Source organism: Orycteropus afer, unplaced genomic scaffold (genome assembly GCF_000298275.1).
Source record: "Orycteropus afer afer isolate SDZICR_OR568_19922 unplaced genomic scaffold, OryAfe1.0 scaffold00038, whole genome shotgun sequence".
Lineage (NCBI taxonomy): Eukaryota > Metazoa > Chordata > Mammalia > Tubulidentata > Orycteropodidae > Orycteropus > Orycteropus afer.
The window spans coordinates 10,002,821-10,029,340 of record NW_006921625.1 but is presented as its reverse complement, the minus strand read 5'-3'; the positions used below and the strand labels follow the sequence as shown (position 1 = coordinate 10,029,340).

Here is a 26,520-nt window from a genome sequence, read left to right as displayed (position 1 = left end):
GGGTCCGACTCGATGGCACATAACAACAACAACAACATATGTCACCTTGGTGTCCTGACTGCTACTTCCATTGGTGTCAGTTGTAGAACCAAGCAATGTGAAGTCTTTGACAACTTCAATCTTTTCTCCATTTATCATGATGCTGCTTATAGGTCCAGTTGTGAGGATTTTTATTTTATTTATTTTGAGATGTAATCCATACTGCAGACTGTATTCTTCAATCTTCATCAATAAGTGCCTCAAGTCACCCTCACTTTAAGCAAGCAAAGTTGTGTTCTCAGCATATCACAGGTTGTTAATGATTCTTCCTCCAATCTTCATGCCATGTTTTTCTTCATATAGTCCAGCTTCTCAGATTATTTGCTCAACATATAGATTGAATAAGTGTGGTGAAAGATGCAACCCTGACACACTCCCTTCTTGATTTTAAACCATGCACTGTTCCCTTGTTCTGTTCGAATGACAGCCTCCTGATCTATGTATAGGTTCCTCGTGAGTACAATTAAGTATTTTGGAATTCCTGTTCTTGTCAATGTTACCCATAATTTGTTATGATCCACACAATCAAATGTTTTTGCATAGTCCATAAAACACAAGTCAACATCTTTCTGGTATTCTTTGCTTTGAGCCAAGATCCATCTGACATCAGCAATGATATCCCTTAGTCCACATCCTCTTCTGAATCTAGCTTGCATTTCTGGAAGCTCTCTGTCAATATATTGCTGCAGCCATTTTTGAACTATTTTCAGTAAGATTTTACTTGCGTGCGATATTAATGATATTGTTTGATAATTTCCACATGCTGTAGGATCACCTTTCTTTGGAATGGGTACAAATATGGATCTTTTCTAGTCAGTTGGCCAGGTAGCTGTCTTCCAAATCTCTTGGCATAACTAAGTGAGTGCCTCCAGTGGGGCATCAATTTGTTGAAACATCACAATGGGTATTCCATCAATTCCTGGAGCCTTGTTCTTCACCAATTCCTTCAGTGCAGCTTTGACTTCTTCCTTCAGTACCATTGGTTCTTGATCACATACCACCTCCTGAAATGGATGAAGATTGACCAGTTCTTTTTGGTACAATAACTGTGTATTCCTTCCATCTTCTTTTAATATTTCCTGCATCATTCAATATTTTGCCCATATGATCTTTCAGTATTGTAACTTGAGGCTTAAATTTTTTCCTCAGTTCTTTCAGTTTGAGAAATGCCAAGCATGTTCTTCCCTTTTGTTTTTCTAACTCTGGATCTTTGCACATTTCACTATGGTAATTGGCTTTGTCTGCTTGAGCTGCTCTTTAAAATCTTCTGTTCAGCTCTTTTATCTTGACATTTCTTCCATTTGCTTTAGCTACTTTCTGCTCTAGGGCAATTTTCAGAGTCTTTTCTGACATCCATTTTGGTCTTTTCTTCCTTTCTCATCTTTTTAATGACCTCTTGCTTTCTTCGTGGATGATGTTCTTGATGTCATCCCATAATTTTTCTGGTTTTCAGTCATTGGTGTTCAATGCATCCAATCTGTTCTTTAGCTGGTCTCTAGATTCAGGAGGGATATATTCGAGGTCATATTTTGGCTCTCAGGAACTTGTTTTAATTGTCTTCAACTTCAAGTTGAACTTGCATATGAGCAGTTGATGGTCTGTTCCACAATCAGCTTTGTTTAGCCTTGTTTTGGCTAAAAATATTGAACTTTTCCTTTGCCTCTTGCCACAGATGTAGTCAGTCTGATTCCTGTGTTCTCCATCTGGTGAAGTCCACATGTATAGCTGCCGTTTGTGTTGTTGAATAAAGGTATTTGCAATGAATAAGTCATTGGTCTTGCAAAATTCTATCATGTGGTCTCCAGAGTTATTTCTGTCACCAAGGCCAACTTTTCCAACTACTGGTGATTCTTCTTTGTTTCCAACTTTTGCATTCCAGTCACCAGTGATAATTACACATCTCGATTGCATGTTTGGTTAATTTCAGACTGCAGAAGTTGGTAAAAATCTTAAATTTCCTCATCTTTGGCTTTGGTGGTTGGTGTGTAAATTTGAATAATCATAGTATTAACTGGTCTTCCTTGTAGGCATATGGATATTATCCTATCACTGACAGCATTGTGCTTCAGGACAGATCTTGAAACATCCTTTGTGATGATGAATGCCACACCATTCGTCTTCAAACTGTCATTCCTGGCATAATAGATCATATGGTCGTCTGATTCAAAATGGTCCAAACCATTCCATTTCAGCTCACTAATGCCTAGGATATCAATCTTTATGTGTTCCATTTTATTTTTGACAAATTCCAATTTGCCTAGATTCATACTTCATACATTCCATATTCCAATTATTAATGGGTGTTTACAGCTGTTTCTTCTCAAATTGAGTCATGACACGTCAGCAAAAGGAGGTCCTGAAAGCTTTACTTTATCCGTATCATTAAGGTTGGTTCTACTCTGATGATGCAGTTCTTTCCCAGTTGTATTTTGAGTACCTTCCGACCTAAGAGGCACTGTATCGCACAATGTTTCTGGGCTATTCATAAAGTTGCACAGTAATGTATCAGACAGTGTTTCTCTGCCATTCATTCATAAGGTTTTCCCTGGCCAGTTCTTTGAGAAGTGGATGGCCTCTTCTTTCTTCCTAGTCTGTCCCAGTCTGTAAGCTGTGTTGAAACTTGTGCAACACGTGCTACCCTACTGGTGTTTAAAACTGGTGGCACAGCCTCCAGCCTCACAGCAACACGTAAGCAACCACAGTGCGACAAACTGACAGACAATTTTGTCTCCCTTAGCTGTTTGAAACTTCTCCACCCTCCCCTTTCCTGGATCCCACAGCTCTGTCGTCCTTGCTCTTCCCCTGCTTCCTGACTCTTGGGTATGGGACCTGTCTGCCTTCTCTTACCTGGAGCTCATGGCTCTGTCTTCCCTGGCTCTTCCCCCCTCTTCCAGTCTCTTAGGTGTGGGGCCTGTCTCCCTCCCTTTACCTGGCTTCCCGCAGCTCTGTCTTGTCCCCAGCTCTTGTCTCACTTCCCACATCTGGGTGTGGGTCCTATCTGAAAACAAAAAATTAACTGAAACAATGGTGGCACATCCATTTATTCTTCTTCCTAGCCCAGGTTTCTTTTGCCAGGTTGGAGTCTGTGGTAGGTACACAGGGGTCCCGAGCAGAATCCATCCTCATCCAGGCCCTCCACTGCAAAGGCTGTTGGCCGACTAGCAAAGGCTGTCAGTGGTTTCCGACAGGATGGCTCCTGTTTCTTTTTTCACTTTTATCTACCTTGTAGGGTATAATTAGAAGAATTCAGAAAACATGTTCCTGTCTGTTACCCCAGTGGCTTCTGAACCCGGCAGTGCTTGCCTTTGTCTCTTGCCTGTTGCGTGAGTCTGTGTCTGGCTGCCCTAACTGGATCCCGGTGTCCCCTTGTACCTACCACAAATCCTCAGGCAAATGGCAGATACTCCGTTTATTCCCTTTAAATAGTTCTTCAATAAAAGGAAGATACTCGTTCTCTGTTTTAATAGGTTTCCTGATGTAAAATTTATACACCGTGACATTCACTTGTTTTAAGGATGCAATTCAATGATTTTCAGTAAATTTACAGAATTGTGCAACTGTCACCTCAATCCAATTTTGTCAAGTGTTCATCACCCCAAAAAGATTATTGTGCCCGTTGGCATTCACTCACCATTACCACCCCACCAATCTATTTTCTGTTCCATGAAATTGTGCTGGCATAGTGCCTAAGGCATTTGACTGCTAATCAGAAGGCTGGTGGTTCAAACCCACCAGCCACTCCTCAGAAGGGAGATTGGACAATGTACTTCCATAGAGATACCAGCTCAGAAATCCAAGAAGGGGTCGCTGTGAGTCAAATCAACTTGACAGCAGTGAGTTTGGTTTTTTGTTTTGTTTTGTTTTGTTTTTTGTATGGAATTGCGTGTTCTGGACATTTTGTACAGATGGAATCACACAATACATGGTGTTGGGCAACCGGCTTCTTTCACTTAACATGCAGTTTTTTTGTTCAGAAGAAATACTAATGCTTAATTTGCTTCCTATGTAATATAATTCTTCAAAACAAAACACAGCTGGGAGGGCATAATAAGCTGCAAAAAAGGGCAGGGAGACAGCATCTCCTGACCACCTCTAACTTCACAAGAGGAAGACAGAATCAGTATCAATAGCCCAAGGCTTATTCCTACAAGGCCAGACATGTCACCATCCTCCAGCCTTTTACCAATTCTGATACCAGCCATTCCTCACACAGCACTCACTACTCTGCTAGGTTCGATAATCTGTTGCAGTGGCCACACAGAAACTCATGGTCATGGGGGTTTATAAGGAAAGTAACAGGCTACAACTCAGGTTCAGGAACTCTGTCAGGGTACACTTCTTGGATCAGGACAGTCTTGTCTCTGCACTTCACTCAGGCACGCCGCTCAGGCCCTTGGCCTCTCTGCCTGGCCTCTGCCCTGCTCAGGCAAGTGTTACAAAGCCCTGTTAGCTCTGCCGACAGGTACACCTAGGTGTACCCCACTCCTTCAGCAAGGCTTCTGCCCAAGGGCACTCAGCTTTCTCACTCTGTGGGCCAGGTAAGCCCGCACTCTGTCTCGTGTGTCTTGGTTCCTCAGCCAGGTCTCTGCTGGGTCGTCTCTGCCAAAGAGGTCCTGCACAGGGGTCTAGGATCCAAGGACACACTTCACTTCACTTCCAGCTCTTCTCTCTTGACGGCTGTGAGATCCCCCCTCTGCCTCTAGGAGGGTTCATTTTAAGCCTGGCAGAGAGACAGAACTAACCAACCAATCCCAACATCAGAGTTCTACACACCTTATTTGCATTGTCCCACCCAGTAATCTGGTGGGAGTTACAAAGACTATGGCTAGAAAGGCCACACCAAGTCATTCACTGTACCGTACAAGCCTTTAAAATGGAATGGTCTTCCACAAAATTGTAGCAAATCCATTGCTGAGTAGAGCCAGCAAGTTACAGGGTGTGTTAGCCACTTTAATGGCAAGAAAAGCTAGCTGACGTTAAGGATATTAATACTGCTGGTTCTCTTACCGCCACCTCTGCCACCACCACTACTGCACTCTTCGGTGTCAGCGCCGTCATAGCGATTGGCGTTTATTGAGCTATTACTATGTTTAGATAATGTGCTTTTTGTGGTTCCTCATTAATCTCCACCACAACCCCAAGAGGTACTGTTACTGTCCCCATATTGCATGTGAGGAAACTGAGACCCTGAGAGGTTAGAAATTACTCGTCCAGGATCACACAGCCAGCAAATGACAGATGTTGGGATTTGAAACTAGTTCTTTCAGACTCTGGAGCCTCTTACCTTAACCCTGTGCTGTGTTGGAAGAAGGAGCTCTGATGACAAAGTAGTGGAAGCATTCAGCTGCTAAATCGAGGGCTCGCAGTTTAAACCCCTCAGTGGCTCCAGAGGAGCATCGCCTAGTGATCTGCCTGTAAAAGTTTACAGTCTAGGAAAACCAGTTCTACTCTGCCCTATAGGGTTGCTATGAGTTGGAATCCACTAGCCAGTAACAGCTCTGGTAGCATAATGCCTAAGGCACTTGACTGCTAGCCAGGAGGCTGGCGGTTCAAACCCACCAGCCACTCCTCAGAAGGAAGATGAGGCAATCTACTTGGGAGCTCTGGTAGCATAGTGGCTAAGACACTTGCCTGCTAACCAGACGGCTGGCGGTTTAAACCCACCAGCCACTCCTCGGAAGGAAGGTTGGGCACTCCTACTTCCGTAGTGATACTGCCTCGGAAACCCAAGGAGGGGTCGCTGTGAGTCGGATCTGACTTGACGGCACCTAACAACAACAACAACAACAACAACAGCCAGTACACAACAGGCTGTGTTTTCTCTTACTGATAAAAAGCTTGGTGGGGGTAGCCATGGAAACTAAACTCCCATAGGTGCCAGGCCTCTTCAGGCAGGGTAGGAGTTTTGCTCCCCTCAGTTGCTGAACCCCGTAGTCCCAGAAGAGGGCCCCTTACGTTGGCCATTCTTAGACACCAGTAGAGGGTTGTGTTCTGATCTCCCATTTAAAAAGTCAGTGAGATGTGAGCTGTATCGGGGGAGTGAGTTCCATCAAATGTTCTGCTTCCGATTGATAAAAGTTATGTGGGAAATTGTTTATTTAGACCAACTCTTTTTTTTTATTTCATTGCAGCACTTTATTTCGTTCATAATTTGAATATGGATAGGGATATATTGACTTCATCAAACTTCTCCAGCAGTGTTATGTTTGATGTGAATTTTCTTCTAACCAAGTCAACAAAGAACTTTAAATACTATTCTAGTACAGATCCTTCACATAAAATGTGAAAAATTAAAAAGCTAAAATGATTCACTTAAATTTTCCATATGGTGTTACAACTGAAAGAAGACTGACTCTATCTCACTTTCTAGTGGGGGGGGTGGGGGCTGTGTATATAGATCTCAAAGTCACCTTTAAATATCCTGTATATAGCATTCGCTTCAAAGTGTTAAACTTGAGATCTTGTTGATCAGTTCTAACTCTTCCCTAAATAATCTACCTTCATGTGTAGATTTAGATTAAAGCAGTGGCTACGACAGTGGGCTCAAACAAGGATTAGAGGATGGTGCAGGATTTCATTCTGTTATATAGAAGGTCACTAAGAGTTGGCGCCAACCTGACAGCACCTAACGATAACATGTATCTGTGCATGTTACAGTGAGAGGTACTAAAGATTTCAAAGACTACCACTCAGAAGCTTCTCTCCCATTAACTGAGAGAACACTCTTTGAAAGGCAGTGTGAAGGAGGGTAGTATACACAAAGATGTAGTAGATAATACACAGTCTAGTAAGGAAGGTGATCGGAGATCCCGGATAGACCAACTCTTTGCTGGAGAAAGGAGCTATCCTAGACTGGTTGACACACCAGTTTGTGTTTCATGTTCCAAAGGCCATGAATTTAAATGTATGCCAGATTACGCTCCCTTTTTGTGAGATAAAACAGAAAAATCATTTCAGAGAGGCTGGTACTCAAACGCCTTTCTTACCTCCTGTGTGCATGTTCCCTCTTTAATGGGGCTGTCCCATAGCTAACAAGAAACTTCCCAACCTGCCTGTCTTCTTGGAAGAGTCCTCCTCATCTCTTCAGATCTTCCAAGTCACAAGCCGTATTTAACACAGCAAACAATGGATCACACTACGCTCCACTGCAGACTTTTACCGAGGAGGAGTTGATGATTAAGAACATAGGTGAGTGATTTTCCAACATTGTTTCGTTCTCTCTGGTCATGGGTTGGGTCTACAGTATCAAATGACATGCGACATAACAGGGAGCTGTATGTGTTTAAGTTTGTGAAAGGAATTTTTGACATTAATTTTTTAAAAAAGCAATGCATGTATATGTTTTGTTTTGTTTTTACTTAGGGTAGAAACCTGTTTGATTACAAGCTGAACTCTCTCCCACCCCTGCCTTCTGCTTGCTAGTTCTCATCAGAAATTGCCTTGTTAGAGTTTCTTAGGTGTCCTTCCAGAGTCAGAAATGCAGATCCCATCCCACTGCCAACGAGTCAGTTGCGACTCACAGCGCCCCTAGAGGACAGAGGAGAACTGCTTCATAGGGTTTCTAGGCTATCATCTTACGGCGGGAGCTCTGGTGGCATAGTGCCTAAGGCACTTGACTGCTAACCAGAAGGCTGGCAATTCAAACTCACCAGCCACTTCTCGGAAGGAAGACAAGGCAATCTACTTCCACAGAGATACCACCTTGGAAACCCAAGGAGGGGTCGCTATGAGTCAAGTCGAGTTTGGTTTTTTCCACCAGAGCTCCTTAGAAATGCACATAGGTTCCCATTTTTTTCAGAGTGGGTTAATATTTCACAGAGAAATTAACTTTTACATTAATCCGTGCAGTTTCTGTGAGTGAAATAAGGAACTTGAATCAATAAGTTGTACACCACTGAAGCTTCAAGCAGCTTCTATTTATTTATTTATATGTGTGGGAAGGAGCTGTGGTGGTGTAGTAGGTAAGGTATTTGGCTGCTAACCACATGGTTGGTGGTCCAAACCCACCAGCCACTCTTCAGGAGGAAGATGAGGCAATCTACTTCTGTAAAGATTTACAGTCCTGGGAACCAACTAGATGGCACTGGGTATATGTGTGGGAGTCTATAGGTGAGAGACAAGTGTTCTAAGTTGAATCTGTGGCAATCTATCAGAGCTGTTGCAGTTGGAGAGCATGAGTGGGTAAATAAACAACTCCTGGTGAACTGTTACAGTCATTACTTTTAATACGCCTGCCACTTGGACATAGAAACTTAACAGTGTTTCTTTTTCCAACAGTTAGAACATTTGCCCAGCAACAAATTGCTCCTTTGGTTTCAACAATGGATGAAAATTCAGAAATGGATAAATCAGTAATTCGAGGACTGTTTCAACAAGGGGTATCTTTTTCATAATTCTTCCAGTGTCGAACTTGTCTGAGTCTGTGCTATTGTTAAAGTGTGTGCCCGCATCATGGCCTCTGCGTTTCCTCGTCACACTATCTGTTTTCTTTGAGGTGGAGATTGTCACTAATATTTATATACTTAAAGATTTCTTTAAACTGATTATTTTAAAAAATTAGAAATACTGTACCTTTAAGTAAAAGGTAAAAGGTTGGAGCCAGGAGAGAGTACGTGTTTAAGTCAGTGGTTCTCAAGACCTGCTGCAACACCCAGGACAGCCCCACAACTGAGAATTGCTGGGCTCTGTAGTGCTGAGGTTGGGAGCCCCACCTTAGACGGTCACACTGCCTCGGCATCATAGAACAGTACGTATTCCACCAAAATCCCCGTGTGTGTGGGCTCAGATGCAGAGACAATATCTGAAGTGCACATGAACCAGGCCAATGGATCTCAAAATTTTTTGGTCACGTCACACTTTACCCAGAACACAGCTTAGAAAACAGGTGAGAGTGGAACTGCCCTGGGGTGGGAGGTGAGGCAACGTGCGTGGAGCCTCTGAAGAGACCGGGTGACAGTCTGTGGGGTTGCTTTTCTTACTTTGAACACCAAGGACCTCACAAAGCCAACAGCTACTGTTTAGAGCCATTGGTCTCCATCTTGTGTGTCATCATCTTTGAAAAATAACCATTTCTACTTAACTGGAGAGTTTGGTTTCTTCCTGTTTGAAAGACCAACTTTTTTCACACTGTGGGTAGTAGTGATCTTTGAACAGTGAAATTCTTAGGAGAATGGAGTCACTCTGGGTCCAGCCCAAATGTAATGCACAATCGGTGGGCCCACTCAGCAGCCAGGCTCCTCCTGACTGTTTGTGGAGCCCTTAGCCATCTCCTCTGGCTCCAAAGTGTGACAGTCACTCTGCCAGGCACTAGTCCTGACGGCCAGAGCTGTCTGCAGGATAGTCAGTGGCCTGCACCCCGCCCCCATCTCCATCAACTGCTCTCACTTAGATTTCGCCTCCCCTTGAGCGTCTGCTAAGCTACACAGTCCTGGGCCAGGTGTTCTCAGCCTCACCTGATGCCTTCTGTCCCAGCTCCATGGTCACCAGCCATAATAGCTGATACAGAAACACTGTTTTCATTTAGGAGGAATTGTGACAATCTTAGAGAAGGACTGCCCCAGGTGCTATTGAAGACATTGTAGTCAGACAGTTCCCATGGCCCCTTCAGCCCTAGGGCACAACCAACTCCTCCAGTTTTCCTCAGAGAGCCTCATCTCTGCTTCTGTCACATTTCAGTCGCTCGGTGGCTCCACCTGCACACGGCTAAGGTCTCCTCCTGCTACATGTGACCACCGCCACCCAGACTGCAGCAGGGTGTGATTGCCCGTGTGTCCAAGAGACAGGAGTCATGTCCGTCTCTGTTAGCCTCTCTGGGGCAAGGACTACATTTGCATACATTCTCTTTCTGAAGTGAGGACACTTAAAAATGGGGTGCTGTGACAGTTCCATGGTCCCAACTTAGAAGTAGTCACTGAGCTTCGGTCCGGCACAGGCTTATTGGAAGACCTTGGCCATGTTGGGCGTGTTGACCAGTCAGCTGTGCCTCACCCGTCACAGCTGCAGTCAACACCACCAGTCAGCTGTAACCCTCTTGGACTTGCTGAAAGGGCCCATTGCCCAGAAGGATCGGCCGTTCCGTGACTACCTTGGCAGAAAGTATCAAGGTGGAAGGACCCGACTAGGAAAGATGATACCAGATGAAGCTATGGACGTTCCTGCTGAGGAGTGGTTTGCTCTCTTTAGCTTCCTTATTTTCGTAGAAAGCAGTGAAAGGTGGGGCTGTTGAACAATGTTACCTACGTGCTTGAGGCCGGCAATGGACAGCAAGAAAGGTCATGGGACTGTATTTATGTTCTGTCAGGTATTTTATTATTCCGTTCACTTGAAAAGCATTTTATCTTTCTGATTTTTGTTCTTGGACTTGACTGCAAAAAGAAACAGATGATAGTTCTTATATGTAATTTTACCCTTTTTGAATATATGCAGTTTCTGTTCTGGGGTTTTTGTTTGTTTGTTACCTGTAACACAGCAAAATAACCAAATTAAAATACGGGTACAGCATTTTTAATTAAGAACATACGTGGTTACAGCTTATTTTTAACTTGTGCTTATAATCTTCATGTCAAAACCATTTTCTGAACCACCGTGTCCTGATCTTCCCTTAGTTGATGGGCATTGAAGTTGACACAAAATATGGAGGAGCTGGGGCTTCATTTTTTTCTTCTATCCTGGTGATCGAAGAGCTGGCCAGAGTCGACCCATCTGTGGCTGTCCTATGTGACATCCAGAACACAATAATTAACACACTGATTCGAAAACAGGGGACAGAGGAGCAAAAGGCCGCATATTTGCCCCAGCTGGCTTCAGAAAAAGTGAGTTGAGTTTAAAAGTTGTCCACAAGGGTCTGATCTTTTCCTTTGAGGATGTTTTCAGAAGAAAACCAGTGTGCTGTGAACTTGACCCTGCCAGACCACGGCGCCTCATTGCCATTCCCTTCTGAGCAGAGCTTGACAATGGATGTGCAGGGAGACCACTGTGCTTCTAGGTGCCACTTGGACATTTGGAGAGTCAGCGTCCCATGAGATTGTTATCTGTCCCAGTTATACCTTCTGGTACCTATATGATGGTTTCATTTACATTAAGCTGGCTCTCTACCACAATTATTAGAACCACTGTAATGAAACTTAGCCTTACATCTATGTTCTTAAGTTTTCTAATTGTCTTAGATAAATTGTAAGGTATATTTTGAAAAAGAAACACTGTCAGGATACCATGACTGTTTTGACAAGTACAGCCTTTTACCAGTAGCTGGAGGTTTGGTTTCCAGTTGTCCTTACTGCCTAAGTGAATACTTGTTCATGCCACATATACATGGACTTACTAACCTGGACTCTTTCCTCAACTCTGGAGGTGGGAAGTTTCTGCCTTTCAGAGGCTGGAGCGGGTAGTGACTCGTTTGCTTTGAAGACCAGAGCTGATAAGAAGGGCGATTACTACCTCCTTAACGGGTCAAAGATGTGGATCTCCAATGCCGAGCACGCAGGCCTCTTCCTGGTAATGGCCAACGTAGACCCTGCCATAGTAAGTGCACAAATAAATGGTTCTTCTCTTCCCCTTCTTCTTTTCTCGCTCTTTCTTTCTCTTTTCCTCCTTCCATTTCCTTTTTAGGACTTAGCCTAAACTTCTTCACTCCCCCGGACTGTAAATGATAGCCATCGGCTGGCATCTTCTCACCCTCTTATTCACTGATCTCCTGAAATCAATCCTCCTGGTGAAATTCCTCATCATGGGGAGGGCCACATATTAATTATCTCCTCTGAGACTCGACGGTAGTGGGTTTGCATTTTGTTTGATATGTTATATAGGAAGCAAATCTTTAATTTCGCAGAATTGTCCAAAATTTCTGTTTTAAAAAAATGAAGAATTTAAGTACTTGTTTAGCACATTTATTCTTAAGAAGAATTTTTTTATTCAGTTGGAAAATAGACCAGAAAATGGTAAATATGTTTATCTTTTCTCTAATGTAATGTTTAATTGTTAGAACGTCCAGGTATTTCATACAATTAAATTTAAACATGTTGTTGTTGTTATGTGCTGTTGAGTCAGACAGGACTCATAGCGACCCCTCCTTGGATTTCCTACGGAAGTAGGTTGCCCAACCTTCCTTCTGAGGAGTGGCTGGTAGGTTTGAACCACCTGCCTTCTGGTTAGCAGTCAAGTGCCTTAGGCATTCTGCTACCAGAGCTCCTAATTTAAACAGGGAATTCTGTAATTCACGAGCATGTAAGGGCAACTTGGTAAGTTTCACACCCATGGATGGCTTCCGAAAAAGTAAAAGTGGTGAAGTCATTGATTTGGGTGCTTCCGTCCTCCGGTCATTCTTGCTTTGAAACACACGCATTTCAATTCTGAGTCTACTAGCACTTATTTCTGAAATCCAGCTTTAGTTTTCTTTTTACTTTGAGCTCTTTGGAGGCAAGGAAGTGTAGAAACCTAAGTGGTAATAGCATGTTAAATCTGCCTTCTAGGGGTACAAAGGAATTACCTGCTTCTTGGTAGATCGCGACACTGAAGGCTTTCATGTAGGGAAACCAGAAAACAAAATGGGCATCAGAGCGTCTTCCACCTGCTCATTAACATTTGAAAATGTTAAGGTGAGTATCCTGGAGTTTTCAGTACAAGACTGGTGTGAAGTAAGCACAGAAGAGATGTACAACAAAGGTGTCCAGATACCCAGTGGCTACAAGGGTACACAGGAGAGTCTTAGGAGAAATTCCCCAACAGTGTTCTTAGGTTCAAGGAGCGCTGATGACGCAGTGGTTGGGTACTTGGCTGCTGGATTCGAACCCACCAGCTGCTCTGCGGCAGAAAGATGAAGCAGTCTCCTTCTGTAAAGATTATAGCCTTGGGAATCCTGCGGGGCAGTTCAGCTCTGCCCTCCAGGGTCGCTATGAGTCAGAATCGACTGGACAGCAGCGATTGTTTGGGTTTGGTTCTTAGGTCACATCCTGACGAAGTGTACTGTCCTCGAGAGTGGAGTCCAAGGGTGGGAAGCGCTGCTCGGCAGCTGGCCCTGGGAGCTATGCCAAGCGGCGATCCCTTTATGCTTTATAAACTTGACACTTGTGACCCAAACGTGGCTTCAGAGAAGGGCGGGCAGTGTTGGTCCACCGGGGGCCACCAGATGGCGACATTGCTCAACAGGCGTGAAAAGCAGGCACGCCCCAAGGTGTAGCGTTGACTTAAAAGGCAAAGATACCAGGGTGCTAGATGGACCGGTGGTGATGAGTTTTCCACACCACGTGGTAGAGCTTGATCTTGGCTGCTCACAGGGGTGAGTAGAGGGTATCCTGACAGAGGTCAGTTGGGCCTCACTGCTTCACCCCAACTCCCCTCCTTTCTGTGTTCTTCCCTCCCACACTGCCCTCGCCCCTCCTCACTGCCGTGTTATAAAGCTAGGTGTAGTTTTATTATTGTTCCTGGTCTTCATTTTTTTAAGGAGTGAGTACACATCTTACCTGCTTTTTTCTCTTCGTTGTGTGTGCATGTTTGTGCGTGCACAGACACACACGCACACCCCTCAGTTGATTTTTATGGTGATAAAGTGTCAACAAAAGAAACATTTCCTGCCTTGTAAGTACTTGCCTGTTTTCTATAATTCCTAATGTGTTTTCCCACATTATCACATACACGTAAACATGAGGGAAGAAAGTGTTATTCACATACGTGATGAATCATATGAGATGCTCTTTCATCCATTCAGTATCTATGCAGGAGGAGGCAGCAGTGACCACATAGACTGGAGCCCTTTCTCTCAGAGCTGTGAGGAGGCCAGCTGGAAGGGTGGACAGATGGTGCACCGTTTCATTAGAGTTTAATGCATGTTATGGTAGCGCAAGGGAGCTCTGTGGTGTAATGGTCTAGCCATTTGGCTGTTAACCAGAAGGTTGATGGTTTGAACCCACCAGCTGCTCTAGGCAAGAGAGGTGAGTCAGTCTGCTTCTGTAAAGACTTACGGCCTTGGAAACCCAATGGGGGTATATAAGGCAGAATCAACTCAATGTCAGGGAGTTTGGTTTTTGGATGGGAGAGTAATTTCACACAAATTGTGAGTATATGTGCATTTAAAAATGCATCATCAAGATGAATTATGTCGGTGAAATACATATAAGTTGAGAAATAACTGCTCATTTTAATTTTCAGGTTCCAGAAACCAATATCCTGGGAAAAGTTGGGCACGGCTATAAATATGCTATAGGAAGTCTTAATGGAGGTCGAATAGGAATTGCTGCACAGGTAAGTCAAAGTTCAGCCATTAGCTCCATTCTTCTGTCACAATGTGAATCAAAGTGCAAAACCGAAAACTTGTGGTGATCCAAGAAGCACTGAGCAACCTGTGAACACTAGATGGCGCTCCTCCCATGCAGAATGTGTGTGCAAGGGCTTCAGCTTGAAATCTTCCAAATTCCACTGTGGTCAATTTTATGTATTCAGGGAACCAAACAACCGCTTAGTAGTCACAGTTTTTCCACTTTGAAAACATTAAAGTATTAACCCAATACCTGGATTGAACTCAAATGTATGGTAAATTAAATGTGTCATTTTTTAAAATAATCTACTTTTCCAAGCATGAAATTCATTCTGGAAAAAATGGTTTAAATTAAGAAGAAATAATATTTATTCTGTGCGGTAAGGTCTCTAATCCATAGATAATGAAGTATTTGTTGATTGGTGTTTCACAAATGAAAAGCGGGCCAATTCTTTGGGCAACGAGATAAACCAGCAAGAATTAAATAGATACATGAGTACTGTTCCTTTTCTGTAGCCAGATTTGCCCCTTACAATGCACGTTTTACTTACATATTATGTCGTGTCAGTTATCTTACAGATTTAAAAAATGAATAAAGGCTTCAGTTTTATTGAAATATATCATCTTATAGAGATTTTTCTTTATTTTAATCAGTGAATGTATATAGAGAAGAAGAATGTATATAGCTTTTCACTTTTGAAGATGCCCCTTGTGTTAGCCCTTGGAATAGCTGAATAGTTGAATGCTTCTAAATTTTTTCTACTGCTGTTGTTTGAAGGCGCTTTGGTGGTGTAGTGGTTAACACATTCAGTTGCTAACCAAAAGGTCAGCGGTTTGAATCCCTCAGCTGTTCCGTGGGACAAAAATGAAGGGAGTCGGCTTCCATGAGGATTGACAGGCTGGGAAACCTATGAGGCATTTCTACTCTGCCCTCTAGGGGCGCTGTGAGTCGTTATCAGCTCAACGCAGTGTGTTTGGTTTTTTGGTTTGCTGTGACTTGACTTAACGCAGCATTCTTAGATGAAACCTCACCCAGTTTCCCACGAGCCCAGATAAAGTCACTAAAGAGCACTGGCCTGTCTGGCCTTTTGAAAGTTTCTGATTGAATGTCGTCAGCTGTGGCATTGAACCCTGTGGTTCTGAATCTCATTGTTTCCAGACATACAAATAATATAGATGTCTGGCAGTGAAGTGCACGGTCTGGGCTGTCGTCTAATTACTCCAAGTTATCTTATAACCTAATTAAAAGTTAAGATCGGCTAGTTGTTACGCCTTGGTTGGTACTGTGGGCGTCTTCCAATGAAGAGGCACATAGAGCTATGAGCCGACGAATCCGTCCTTGAAACCCCAATCAGAATTTCATTGAGTTTTTCAGTGTTTATAGTGAAAACACTTCACTGAGATGGAAGAAGTCATTTTGATTGACAAGTGGATGTTCCAGTCTTCTGGTGCATATAGGCTATGATGTCATACGGGGGTAGTGACGTCATCTTCTCTTGTAGCCGATGTGCACTGAGTCCGCCCCCTCTCTACTTCTGGTGGTGTTTGTTTTATTTGGGTCCTTTAAATTTTGACATAAAATTCTGTTCTCCAGAAAGTTCAAAATAAAAGGCAAAGGGAGAATGTGAGTGAACAGTACTGAAATATTGATAAATTTGTGGGCATTTCCCCTATAAGCTTTAAGTATTTTTTTCTCCCGTCCTTTTTCTAAGACCAACAGTTTGACATAATTAGATAGTGATTTAATGGTGCTGTTGCAATTTAGAAACCATTTCTAAGCTTGAGTTGGAGGTTGGGTGGCAAGGAGATGGTTCAGCCACCGCACTGCCGCAGCCGCTGGGTCCTTCGCGTGTGAGTTCATGTGCTCGCGTGAGTTCGTGTGCTCGCGAGACTCCCTGTGTGTGCTGTGCCTCCGCCTCCAGTCACAGAGGAGGTCGTGGAATGCTGATGTTCGGGCTGCGCTTCCCCACGAGTCTGATTGCTCATTGGGCCTGGGCGTCGGTGTTTTTGTGAAGTTCCCTGGATGACTGCAACATGCACTGGGCTTGAGAAACATTGCTCTTTTATGTTGGGGTGCGTTTTCTAAACGCAACGTGCTGCCGTCCAGTCAGATCAGACTCATAGCAAGCACTCCTGGGGTTTCCCAGGCAGTATCACTATGGAAGTAGATTGCCCAACCTAACTTCTGGGTTTGAACCGCCAGCCTCCTTCCTGGTTAGCAGTCAGGTGCCTTAGACACTACGCTACCAGAGCGCCCCTTTCTGCTGACACTCTTCTGAATCCTGCTCACATGCAGAATGGACAGGAAGCTAAAGTGACCTTCTTCAACATTGGGCTTCTACAAGGACTGGAGGGACCCTGCTGGCTCCGAGGCTCCTTCTAAGCAAACTGTGTGGCTTGCTTCATACCTGAAGAATAGTGCTTAAAGGAGAAGGTTCCAGAAAAGGGCCAGATGTGAGCACGGCCCACCGAGAGGTCTGCCTCTGTGCCAGCGTGGAACAGACTCAGATCCCTGGTGTCGCTCGAGCAGCCTCCCAGCCCCACACACAGCGGGTGAGGGGTGTTCCCGACACACGCCTCACACGCCTCACCACCTCGGCTCCTCCAGGCCTCCCCTGCCCAGTGGATGAATTTACGGTACAAGGAAGTTACAACGCCAAGGAACTTGGAACCAAATGAAAGATTCCGGTCTCTCTTTGTTTTTAACAGATGCTGGGCCTGGCACAAGGATGTTTTGACTGCACTATTCCGTATATTAAAGAAAGGGTACAGTTTGGCAAGAGGATATTTGACTTTCAGGTACGTCCTGGTTGGCGTCTCTGCGCCCTGGCTCTCCTGCCAGCCGTTGAGGAGGAGCTGCCCTGTCAGACCAGGCGGAGACTGCCCTCCGAGGGATTTTACTGGGAGGGGTGGGCCTCCGGAAGCGCCCTGGGAGTGCCTGGGCCTCGTGAGCACAGCCGTCCTTGAGGACCAGCGGTGGCGTGAGTCAGGACGGTCTGGTGGCCACTTGAGGGCTGTTTCCTTACTGCTTGTAGGTTCGGGGCTACAGGGTCTACGCTCAGACGCACAGGGCTCAAATCCTGCTTCTTCTCTTGCTGGCTTTAGGCCTTGGGCAAATTAGCTCGCCTGCCTGAGCCTCAACTCCCTCATGTCAAATGAGGACAGTGCCACCTACTTTGTTGCGTGGCATTAGGTCAGGCAGGGGTCACTATGAGTCAGAATCAACTTCATGGCAGTGGGTTTGGTTTGGGATGTACTGAGTATTTTAAAAACGTTGAGAAACTTGATCTTTAAAAAGCAGCATTATATTAAGTTTATACGTTTAGGTGACGTTTTGATTAACGTGCATGGTTTTTTTTTCCCATCTTGTGTACTTTATGTTCTTAGTGTGACTTGGTTTTGGCCTTGCATGTGATCATTTATCTCTTCCTCTCATCTCGACTGTGAGTTGTGTGACAGTGGGGTCAGGCCTGTCCTTGTTTACTTCGTTTGTTGCTTTGGCAGAAATGTGTGGAGCATGTTTTCCGTGCCAGGCTCTGTGTTCACATGCAGTCAAAGAACCAGTATCTGCAGGTTGTCAACAGTCACTGTGCTGCCTGCCACGCCCCTATTATGGTAGCTAGAATCCACAACACAGATGGTAACTGTGGGTTGGATGGAATTGAATGTACTTTTAAAAAATAATCAGAATCTCTGAATTCCACAGGCCATAAACAATTTCTAGAGCAGTGATGTTACAAGAGAATAGATTGATTGACTGATGGAACAAAACAGAAAGCCCAGAGATAGAACTATAGATGGAAATTTGATCTGTAACCAAGATGGCCTTGCAGATAATTGAGTTTGAATAGTAAATCTTTCTAGGTGGAAAAAATAAAACTGGATCTGTACCTCACACCATACAGAAAATAGAATTCAGATGTGGTGAAGAGGTAATGTAGGAAGCAAAACTTTGAAAGTTTTAGGAGACTATCTTTAGGATCTCCTGGAAGGAGAGATTTTGTAAATAGGATGCAGAAAGAGCTAATCATAAAGGATAAAGAGATTGGCGAATTTGATAACTAAAGTTCTTTAACTCAGAAGGTGCTATAAAGTGAAAGACAAGTCATAAGGGAAAAAATACTTGCTTTAAATAGAAGTTTGGGTTGATGGATGTTCAGTTTGTCACTACCCTTGGTTACCTCCATATGTAACATAGTCTTTGTACATATTAAGTATAGCACAAAGAAGAAGAGAAGAATCTACAAGATATCTGTGGACGGTGCTGCCCTTGGCAGCATTGTCATTTTTAATAAATACGTCTCTGCCTTCCATTCCTAGGAAGCTGTTTATAGATACTAACCCTGGAGGCGCATATTCTCATTCTTACTTGGACTAACGATAGTGTGTGCCTACTCACCCCTCTCAAATTGCAGGGTGGTGGTAATTTCTTCAGAGTGCTTTATTTAATGGTTATTCTTTGTTTTCTATACGCTTGAAGAAATTGGTTCTTGTTCATGGATATTGCAGAGAATGACCTTAATAACATTATTTGAAGAAAAAAAAATAGTGCATGAAATAGTCCTTCCTCACTTTACAACTCACATCTCTAAATGCCTTCAAGCCATATGCAGAATCACAATCCAAGCAAATGAAGAACATACTCAGATTTTTGTTTTGCCAGGTTTAAGTTCAATTTTGATCATAAAAAGGGTTGGAAATAATTGTTCAATTAAACAGTCAGATTTTTAAACCTAACTTTAAATTTATTATTTAAATCTTGACAATTGTAAAGAATTACATGAACTTTGAAGAAGTTCCAAGAAAAGAGGATTTAGCAATGCACACAGCATCATATTTCATTTTAGATTGCATATTTTAAAGTATTTAAGAGATGCATGTGAATTTCCTTTGCACTGTATGAGTCTGGGATGTATGAGTCAGGCAGTGTTCTCTAGCCAGGCCGGACTTTGAGGGTGTGTTTTCAGAAATCCAAATTCTCTGAACGTTACAGGGCCTCCAACACCAAGTGGCTCACGTGGCCACCCAGCTGGAAGCTGCCAGATTGCTCACATACAACTCTGCTAGGCTTTTAGAAGCTGGAAGACCATTCATAAAAGAAGCATCTATGGCCAAATACTACGCATCAGAGGTAAATACAGAACCTCAATAATGTGACTAATTGTTTCTTCAGGCTTGTGTTTGTTAGAAGTAGGTTGAAAGTTTGCTTTTCGAGTAAAATACTGTGGGCTTCCCAGCTACTCTGATGGAGAAAGCCAGGCTGCCAGAGGAAAGTCTGTTCCTGTGAGCCTCCGTGTTTCCCCAGGTCCTCTAGGAAACGAGTAGCCCACCCATGTAGAGCATCCGTGGTAAACCCATGGGTGAGTGTCTTCGTTCTCTAGTGCTGCTCTAACAGAAGTACCCTGCGTGCATCCCAGCCAGGAGGTTGGAAGTCCACATCCAGGCACCAGCTCTGGGGGAACGCCTTCTGGGTCAACTCTGAGGGAAAGCCCTGGTCTCTCGCTTGTTTCCTGGTTCCTGGAGCTCTCCGTGTGGCTTGGTGTCAGTCTTCCCCCATCTTTACTTTTCTCCCTTGGCCATTTCTTTTACAGCGCAAAAGAGATTAATTTAAGATACACATTATGCTACTCCGGCCTCATTAACACAACAAAGACAACTTGTTTCCAAATGGGATTATAAGCACAGGCATAGAGGTTATAATTTTAAACACATATTTTGACAGGACACAGTTCAACCCGTAGCATTCCATCCTTTGGCTCCCAAAAATCCCTGCCCTTGCCACATGCAAAATACATTCATTCCATCACATTATCCCAGCAGTCTTAAATCTACTTCAGGTCCAAAATCTCATCTTCGGAATCATCTAAATCAAACACGAGGGAGACTTTAGGTATATTCCATTCTGGGGCAGAATTCCTCTTCACCAGCAAATTTGTGAAATCTGGAAGGTTATCTGTTTCCAGAGTACGACGTGGAAGAGGCAGAAGGGAGACATTGCCATGCAAATGGGAGAAGTTAGAGGGAAGGAAAGGACAGTGAGCACAAGGGAAGTCCAAAACCCAGCGGAACGGCTGACATTGGCTGTCAGGGCTGGAAGATAACTCTGTTTTCTGAGACCGTCGGGGCAGTGGCCCTGCTCTCCAGACTCTGGGTGTTGGCCGTGCCTTCTGGATTCTGAATGGAAGCACCTCAGCGCCGGGCTTCGGCTCCACCAAGGCCCACTGCGACGGCAACAGAATCGCTTCCTTGGCTTTGAGTGACCCGTTCTCCTAGTTCATCTGAGCAGTGACCTCAGCCCCAGCAGGCCCCGTTCCTCTGTCCCTTGAGCATGGCAGCCCCACGTCCTCAACTCTGGACAACAGCACACTTAATGGCAGCTCCAACTCCAGAAGCGAGTTGGTGAAGATCCTACTCTTTGAAACCAAGAAGGCCCTGCTTGCCGTCCTCCTTCCAACAGCTCTGCTGATCTCTGAGCAGCCCCAGGGATGGTTCTTTTCTCAGCAACAGGTGCACCTCCTTTGTCCTGTTTGCTGCCTGTAGGATTCTAAGAGAGAGACAGTGTTCTCTTCTTTCATTCTCTCCCCCTTCAGCCTGAGCTGCGTCTGGCACCTCAGCCCCAGGCTTTCTGCTGTGGTAGTTGGTTAGATCCATCAGTCACAGGCTTAATCTCTAACAAGACTGTATAGCTGCATCCTTGGTGAACATTCCAGAACATGTGTCCATAGTTTGTACAACAGAATTTCCCAAATCTGTAAGTGTTGTTTTCATTTTGCACAGTTCATCTTCAAGGTCATCGTCCTCTCGCATTTTACCATAAGCCGCAAGGAGAAACCACGTGGCCCTTTTAAGATCTTCCTTAGATATCTCCTCAGCTAATATCCAGGTTCATCACTTACAAGTTCTGCCTTCCACCAACCCTTTGAACATAATCCAGACAAGTTTTTTGTCACTGCATGGGAAGCATCACCTTTCCTCCGTTGTCTAGTCACATGTTCATTTTATTTTAAAGCCTCACCAGAAGCACACCGACCACCCACATTCCTAGCAACGTTGTTACTGGCACCATACATATTCTCTGAGAGGACAGAGACTTTGCCTGGAGCTCTCCTCACTTCCTTCTGATTCCTCACCAAAATTGCCTTTGACGCCCACAATTCTACCAACAGTCTTCCGGACAGTCTAGGCTTTTGCTATTAAACCAAACCAAAGAAACCCACTGCCATTGAGTGATTCCTACTCATAGCAAGCCCCATTGGGTTTCCGAGGCGGTAAATCTTTACAGAAATAGATTGCCCAGTCTCCCTTCTGCAGAGTGGCTGGTGGGTTTGAACCACCAGCCTTCTGGTTAGCAGCCTTAGGCACTGTGCCACCACCTTAAAACTCTTCCAGCCTCTACTCATTACCCAATTCCAAAACTGCTTCCACGTTTTAGGTGCCACTCTTCTAGTACCCAGTTCTGTCTCAGCTCTCTAGTGCTGCTGTAACAGAAATACCGCAAGTGGAGGCTTTACCAAACACAAAGAGGCTTTCTCACAGTTCAGGAGGCTAGAAGTCAGATTCAGGGCACAGCTCAAGGGGAAGGCTTTCTCTGTCAGCTCTGTCTAAGGGAAGGTCCTGTCTCTTCAGCTTCTTTTCCCTGGTTCCTTGGAGATCTCCATGTGACTTGGCATCAGTCTTCCCCATCTCTGCTTCTCTGTTGCTAGTTTAATCTCTTTTTTATCTCAAAAGAGATTGGCTCAAGATATACCGTTCACTAATCCTGCCTCATTAACATAACAAAGACAATTCATTCCCAAATGGTATTATGACTACATTTATTTATATATATATTTATTTATATATAAATTACAGGTTAGGATTTAAAACACCTATTTTCTGTGTGTGGTGGGGGAGACACAGTTCAACCCACAAGAGTGAGCCTCAGTTTGAAGTTGACAGCAAGTCCATGGCTTCAGATTGGGTCAAAGTGAACACCTTGGGAGATGAAGTGAAAGATCTAAGGTTCATAATATTCAGATACTCCCCATCTAAGTCATGCCAGCTGCTGGCAAGCTGTTCTTTTGCCCCATATTGTTTATCACATTGTGTGACTATTGGCTTAACGTCTGGGTCTCCAAATGCCCACCAGGGCCAAGAGGACAGTGACCACTCTTCCCCCCAACCATTGTACCCTCTGTGACTAGAAGAAGGTACTGTATAAAGGAGGCACCCAGTAAACATTTCCTGAAAAAATGATACCTGTCAGCACCTGTACGAGTCTCAACAACACCCTGGTTTTCTTAAGAAAATAGGAATTTTGTGAATTAATGGGGTATTTTACAGACATGGAATGGAGAATGGGACAAAATAGGCAATGCTGGTCATAAAGTATCTTCAGTCTTTCCAAGGGCCAGGACCAGTGGGTCCTTATTTCTGACAACATCACACAAGTGTCTGTGGTGCTGCAGTTGTGTGGTTTCTGCGTGTGACCTGTTGCTTGTTTGGTAGGTGGCAGGACTGACCACTAGTAAATGCATCGAGTGGATGGGAGGCGTAGGCTACACCAAAGACTACCCTGTGGAAAAATTCTTCCGAGATGCAAAGATTGGTAAATCGATTTCATTTTTTACATTTTAGTTTTTGTTTGCCTCTATAGTGTTTTGTGTGTTACAGTTGTTTGCTTTTATCTTGCTGGCACCTCGACTAAGGAGGTTTTAATCTTTCCAGTGTATGTTTATTGGCTCTTTACTGATGACTGGGATTTTTCTCCCATTTCCTCCTTCAAAACTCTGTAATGTATAGTATTTAAAACTTGAAATTGCCTTTTCAGATGCCTCAATAAGCCTTTTACTAACACTGCAACTGTCTTCATTTTTCTTACTTTTACTAAAAATGTTACTCTTTAGGATGAATGTCCTTGCGTCTCTTGGAAGTGAAGGTCTAATTTCAGAAGCTAGGTGCCCACACACACACACACACACACATGAGTGTCTAGTGTTCACTACCAGAGAAGAAGACAGGAAGGTAGCAGCTTCAAGAGCTGCTTTTTGTTATTAACAGCCAAGCTTCCACACTGACAGTTCACAAGCCGCAACTTCAACGCTTTCATACTGAATCTGGAAACCCGTCAAGCATGTGGAAAATGGTTGCCTCTTAGCCAAAATTTAGCAAAAGCATTAGGTGAAGGAGACCCTAAATGGTTTCTGTATATGAATGTTTGTACATACTTGAGTCTCCTTCCATGCTGGCTCCTTGCACAGCTGGGGATAGGCCTCTGGTGACCTATGCGGTGGTGGCACCTGTCTTACCCTGTCGATCACCTGGTATCTCTGCTGCGTGAAAGGCAGTGTTGGGGTGAACTGGGTTGAAATCCCAGGCCTCAAACTCATCCTCAGGGAGAACCTAGTTAACCTAAGCAAGCCTTAGCTTTCTTCCTTGCAGAGACATAGTCATGTTGTGGGTATTCTGTACTGAGGACGGAAACTGCACCCTTTTTCAGGGTCCAAGCCCCAGCAGCTAACAGGTTCTCACTGAATATTTTTTGGGGAGAGGGAAGTACAGACTTTTCTAATGAGTGAAATAGTGTTTTGGGAACCTGTTGCAGAGTTCTCTTTAATGTGTCCTGGGTTTTAAAAGAACAAATGAGATCAATCCCAGAAGCACTCTTTCAGTTCTGACTTACTGACCCTCAACAGGAAGACGAGAAGCTGCCAGGAAAGCTCTTTGCAGCTTAGTTGGTTTTTTTAACTTTTTACTATGATTTGGTGGAAGTTTCCAGAGTAAGTTGGTTTTCCATTCAACAGTCCATACGCATTTTGTTTGTGACACCAGTTACAGTCCCCACCATGTGCCAGCTCTCTTCCCACTTCCTCCCTGTGGTTCCCATATCCCTCTGGCCTCCTTCCCGGTCACTTCCTGTCCTCTGTGCTTTACATCTCTGCGGAGCACTTTGACCGCCTCTGATGCTCTTGATTTTATTCACGAGTTTAAACATTTCCTCTTTTAAAGAAGAGTTGATTTGTAATAAAATAGTGGAGTTGCCATCTAGTGGCTAAAACATGAAACCGAAGTCTGTAAAGGAGGAGAAGGGGACAGTTCCGAACCATCTGGGCAGATGCAATAAGCTTGGCCCTTTTCAGCAGCCGGGGCAAAAAATAAAGCAAATGTTTATATGATTCTTGATGCTGGAAAGAGGAGCAGATCCCAGTTCTTGAAGAGAGTGCAGTAAATTCTCACTAATACGTTTTCAATCATTTTGTCCAGTAGTACCATATTTAGGGGACAATGAATGATGTTATTATTAACAGTTCTATGGCGAGTGCCGAGGCAGCATTTACAAAGCCGTTTCTTGTCTACCTCTTAACCACGGGCCCACTCCTCATTGTGCCTTTTGCTCCTTTTTGTTGAAGGTACGATATACGAGGGAACTACTAATATCCAGCTAAACACCATCACCAAGTGCATCGACGCAGAATACTGACGGCCAAGGGCATGGGCTACCTCCCTGACGTCACTGGCATAAGGCTGAGACTGTTGCCCCTTGTGGGGGAGTGAGCCCCCTGAGCACTGGAGATTTCCTTTAAACCTTTCGTGGTCCTCGGTGTGGACTTTTATCTTTTCAGTCTTTTGGGCATAGGAAATCGTATTCCAATTTGGGGAGAAATGCAGCCATAGTTTCTCTAAAATTATCTTCAAAGCTCAGTACTTACTCATACGATTGGCCTAGCTTTAGGGCATGCAGCAGTTTCACTCTGTCGGCACTTGGGAAAACAAAGACATTGGAGGTATTATTTATAGATGTGACTGTTTTATATTCTTGTGAAATCTGTATTTTGGGGCATCAGTCAAAAAAGAGGTTTGTTATGGGAGATAATTTTTATTGACTGTTTTATAAGATTCACTTCCAAGTTGCTAAACTAAATAAAAATGGATAAAAATTTACTCAAAAAAATTAAAAATTCAAGTTTTAAAATACCTGACTAGGTGGGGAAAGAGTATAATTGAAGCAGGCACTGTAACCAAAGAAAACCATGATTTGATCCTGGAGTTGAACTGGGTAGAGATACCTCTCAGTCGTTCCAGCAGGTCACTTTAAAAATCTGTCTCTGTCGGCAAATACTGTTACATGCACACCACTGCGTCACCTGTGGCAGCAAACACTAGTCTCTGGGTAAATGCATAGACAGCAGAGAAGATCAGGTGTGGGTAGGCGAACAGGAGAATACCCATGACCAAGGATAGATTCGGCTGAAGATGTTTTTACATGTGTATTTGTGCTACAAAAATGTCTATATACGTTACGGAAGTAACAGGACAGGGTTGGAGGAGCTTTTGAATGACAACCAAACACCTTGAGGGAGAGAGTTGCCAGGCCTGCAGGCTCAGGACCATGTTCTCAGGGGACATCAAGCTCAATTGGCGCAACATAGTTTATAAAAATCTTGTTTTATACCCTACTTTGGTGAGTAGTGACTGGAGTCTTAAAAGCTCTTGAGTGGTCATCAGAGTTGCAAATATTGGTCTTCCCTCATCTGGAGCACAGAAGAGTCAAGAAAATCAAAGTCATATGGAAACACCCAGTCCAAAGAGTCCAAAGATATGATGGACCATGGGGACCTCAACCTTCACAGCCCTGAGACCAGAAGAACTAGATGGTGCCTGGCCACCAATGCCAACCACTCGAAAAGGGATCAAAATTGGAGATCCTGCATAGAGTGAGAGGAAAACTGTGGAACAAAATTCAAAAACACAAAAATAACTAGAATTACTGGTCAGATAGAGACTGGTGGAATCCCTGAGACTGTGGCCCTGGATTATCCTTCAGGTCTGGAAATGGACTCACTTCTTCAGATTAACTCTCAGCCCAACAGTAGTAGAAAGATCTACAAGCAGAACACCTACCCCAGGGAGATGCACCCACTTACCCTAGGGAGATGCACCCCTCAGATCAATTAACCATGAGACATCAGAAGGGCAGTATTTACATAGAGGGAAAGCTGGACAGACAGAAATGCATAGATGAGAAGGACACAGGGAAAGGGTAGTCACAGGGAGGAGATGGGAGGAGAGCTGTTTATGGTTGGGGATTGTAATGTTATGTGCCGTAGAGTCGGACCCCACTCATAGCGACTCCTCCTTTGGTTGCCACCCGACTCATAGCAATCCCTCCTTGGGTTTCCGAGGCAGTATCACTGCGGAAGTAGATTGCCCAACCTTCCTTCCGAGGAGTGGCTGGTGGGTTTGAACCGCCAGCC

General features: G+C 44.1%; 1 protein-coding gene across 1 annotated transcript in view; it reads left to right on the top strand.

Annotated features, from left to right (window-relative positions):
* Window positions 1-24,746, top strand: part of ACADSB (acyl-CoA dehydrogenase short/branched chain) — a 70,564-nt gene extending 45,818 nt beyond the window's left edge. Inside the window, exons 2-11 of the mRNA XM_007936815.2 lie at window positions 7,068-7,227; window positions 8,317-8,417; window positions 10,644-10,850; window positions 11,389-11,559; window positions 12,507-12,632; window positions 14,182-14,274; window positions 16,997-17,086; window positions 19,281-19,418; window positions 22,775-22,874; window positions 24,676-24,746. Coding sequence (XP_007935006.2) covers window positions 7,068-7,227; window positions 8,317-8,417; window positions 10,644-10,850; window positions 11,389-11,559; window positions 12,507-12,632; window positions 14,182-14,274; window positions 16,997-17,086; window positions 19,281-19,418; window positions 22,775-22,874; window positions 24,676-24,746 — 1,257 coding nt within the window. The remainder of the gene's footprint in view (window positions 1-7,067; window positions 7,228-8,316; window positions 8,418-10,643; window positions 10,851-11,388; window positions 11,560-12,506; window positions 12,633-14,181; window positions 14,275-16,996; window positions 17,087-19,280; window positions 19,419-22,774; window positions 22,875-24,675) is intronic.
* Window positions 24,747-26,520: the final 1,774 nt, after the last annotated feature.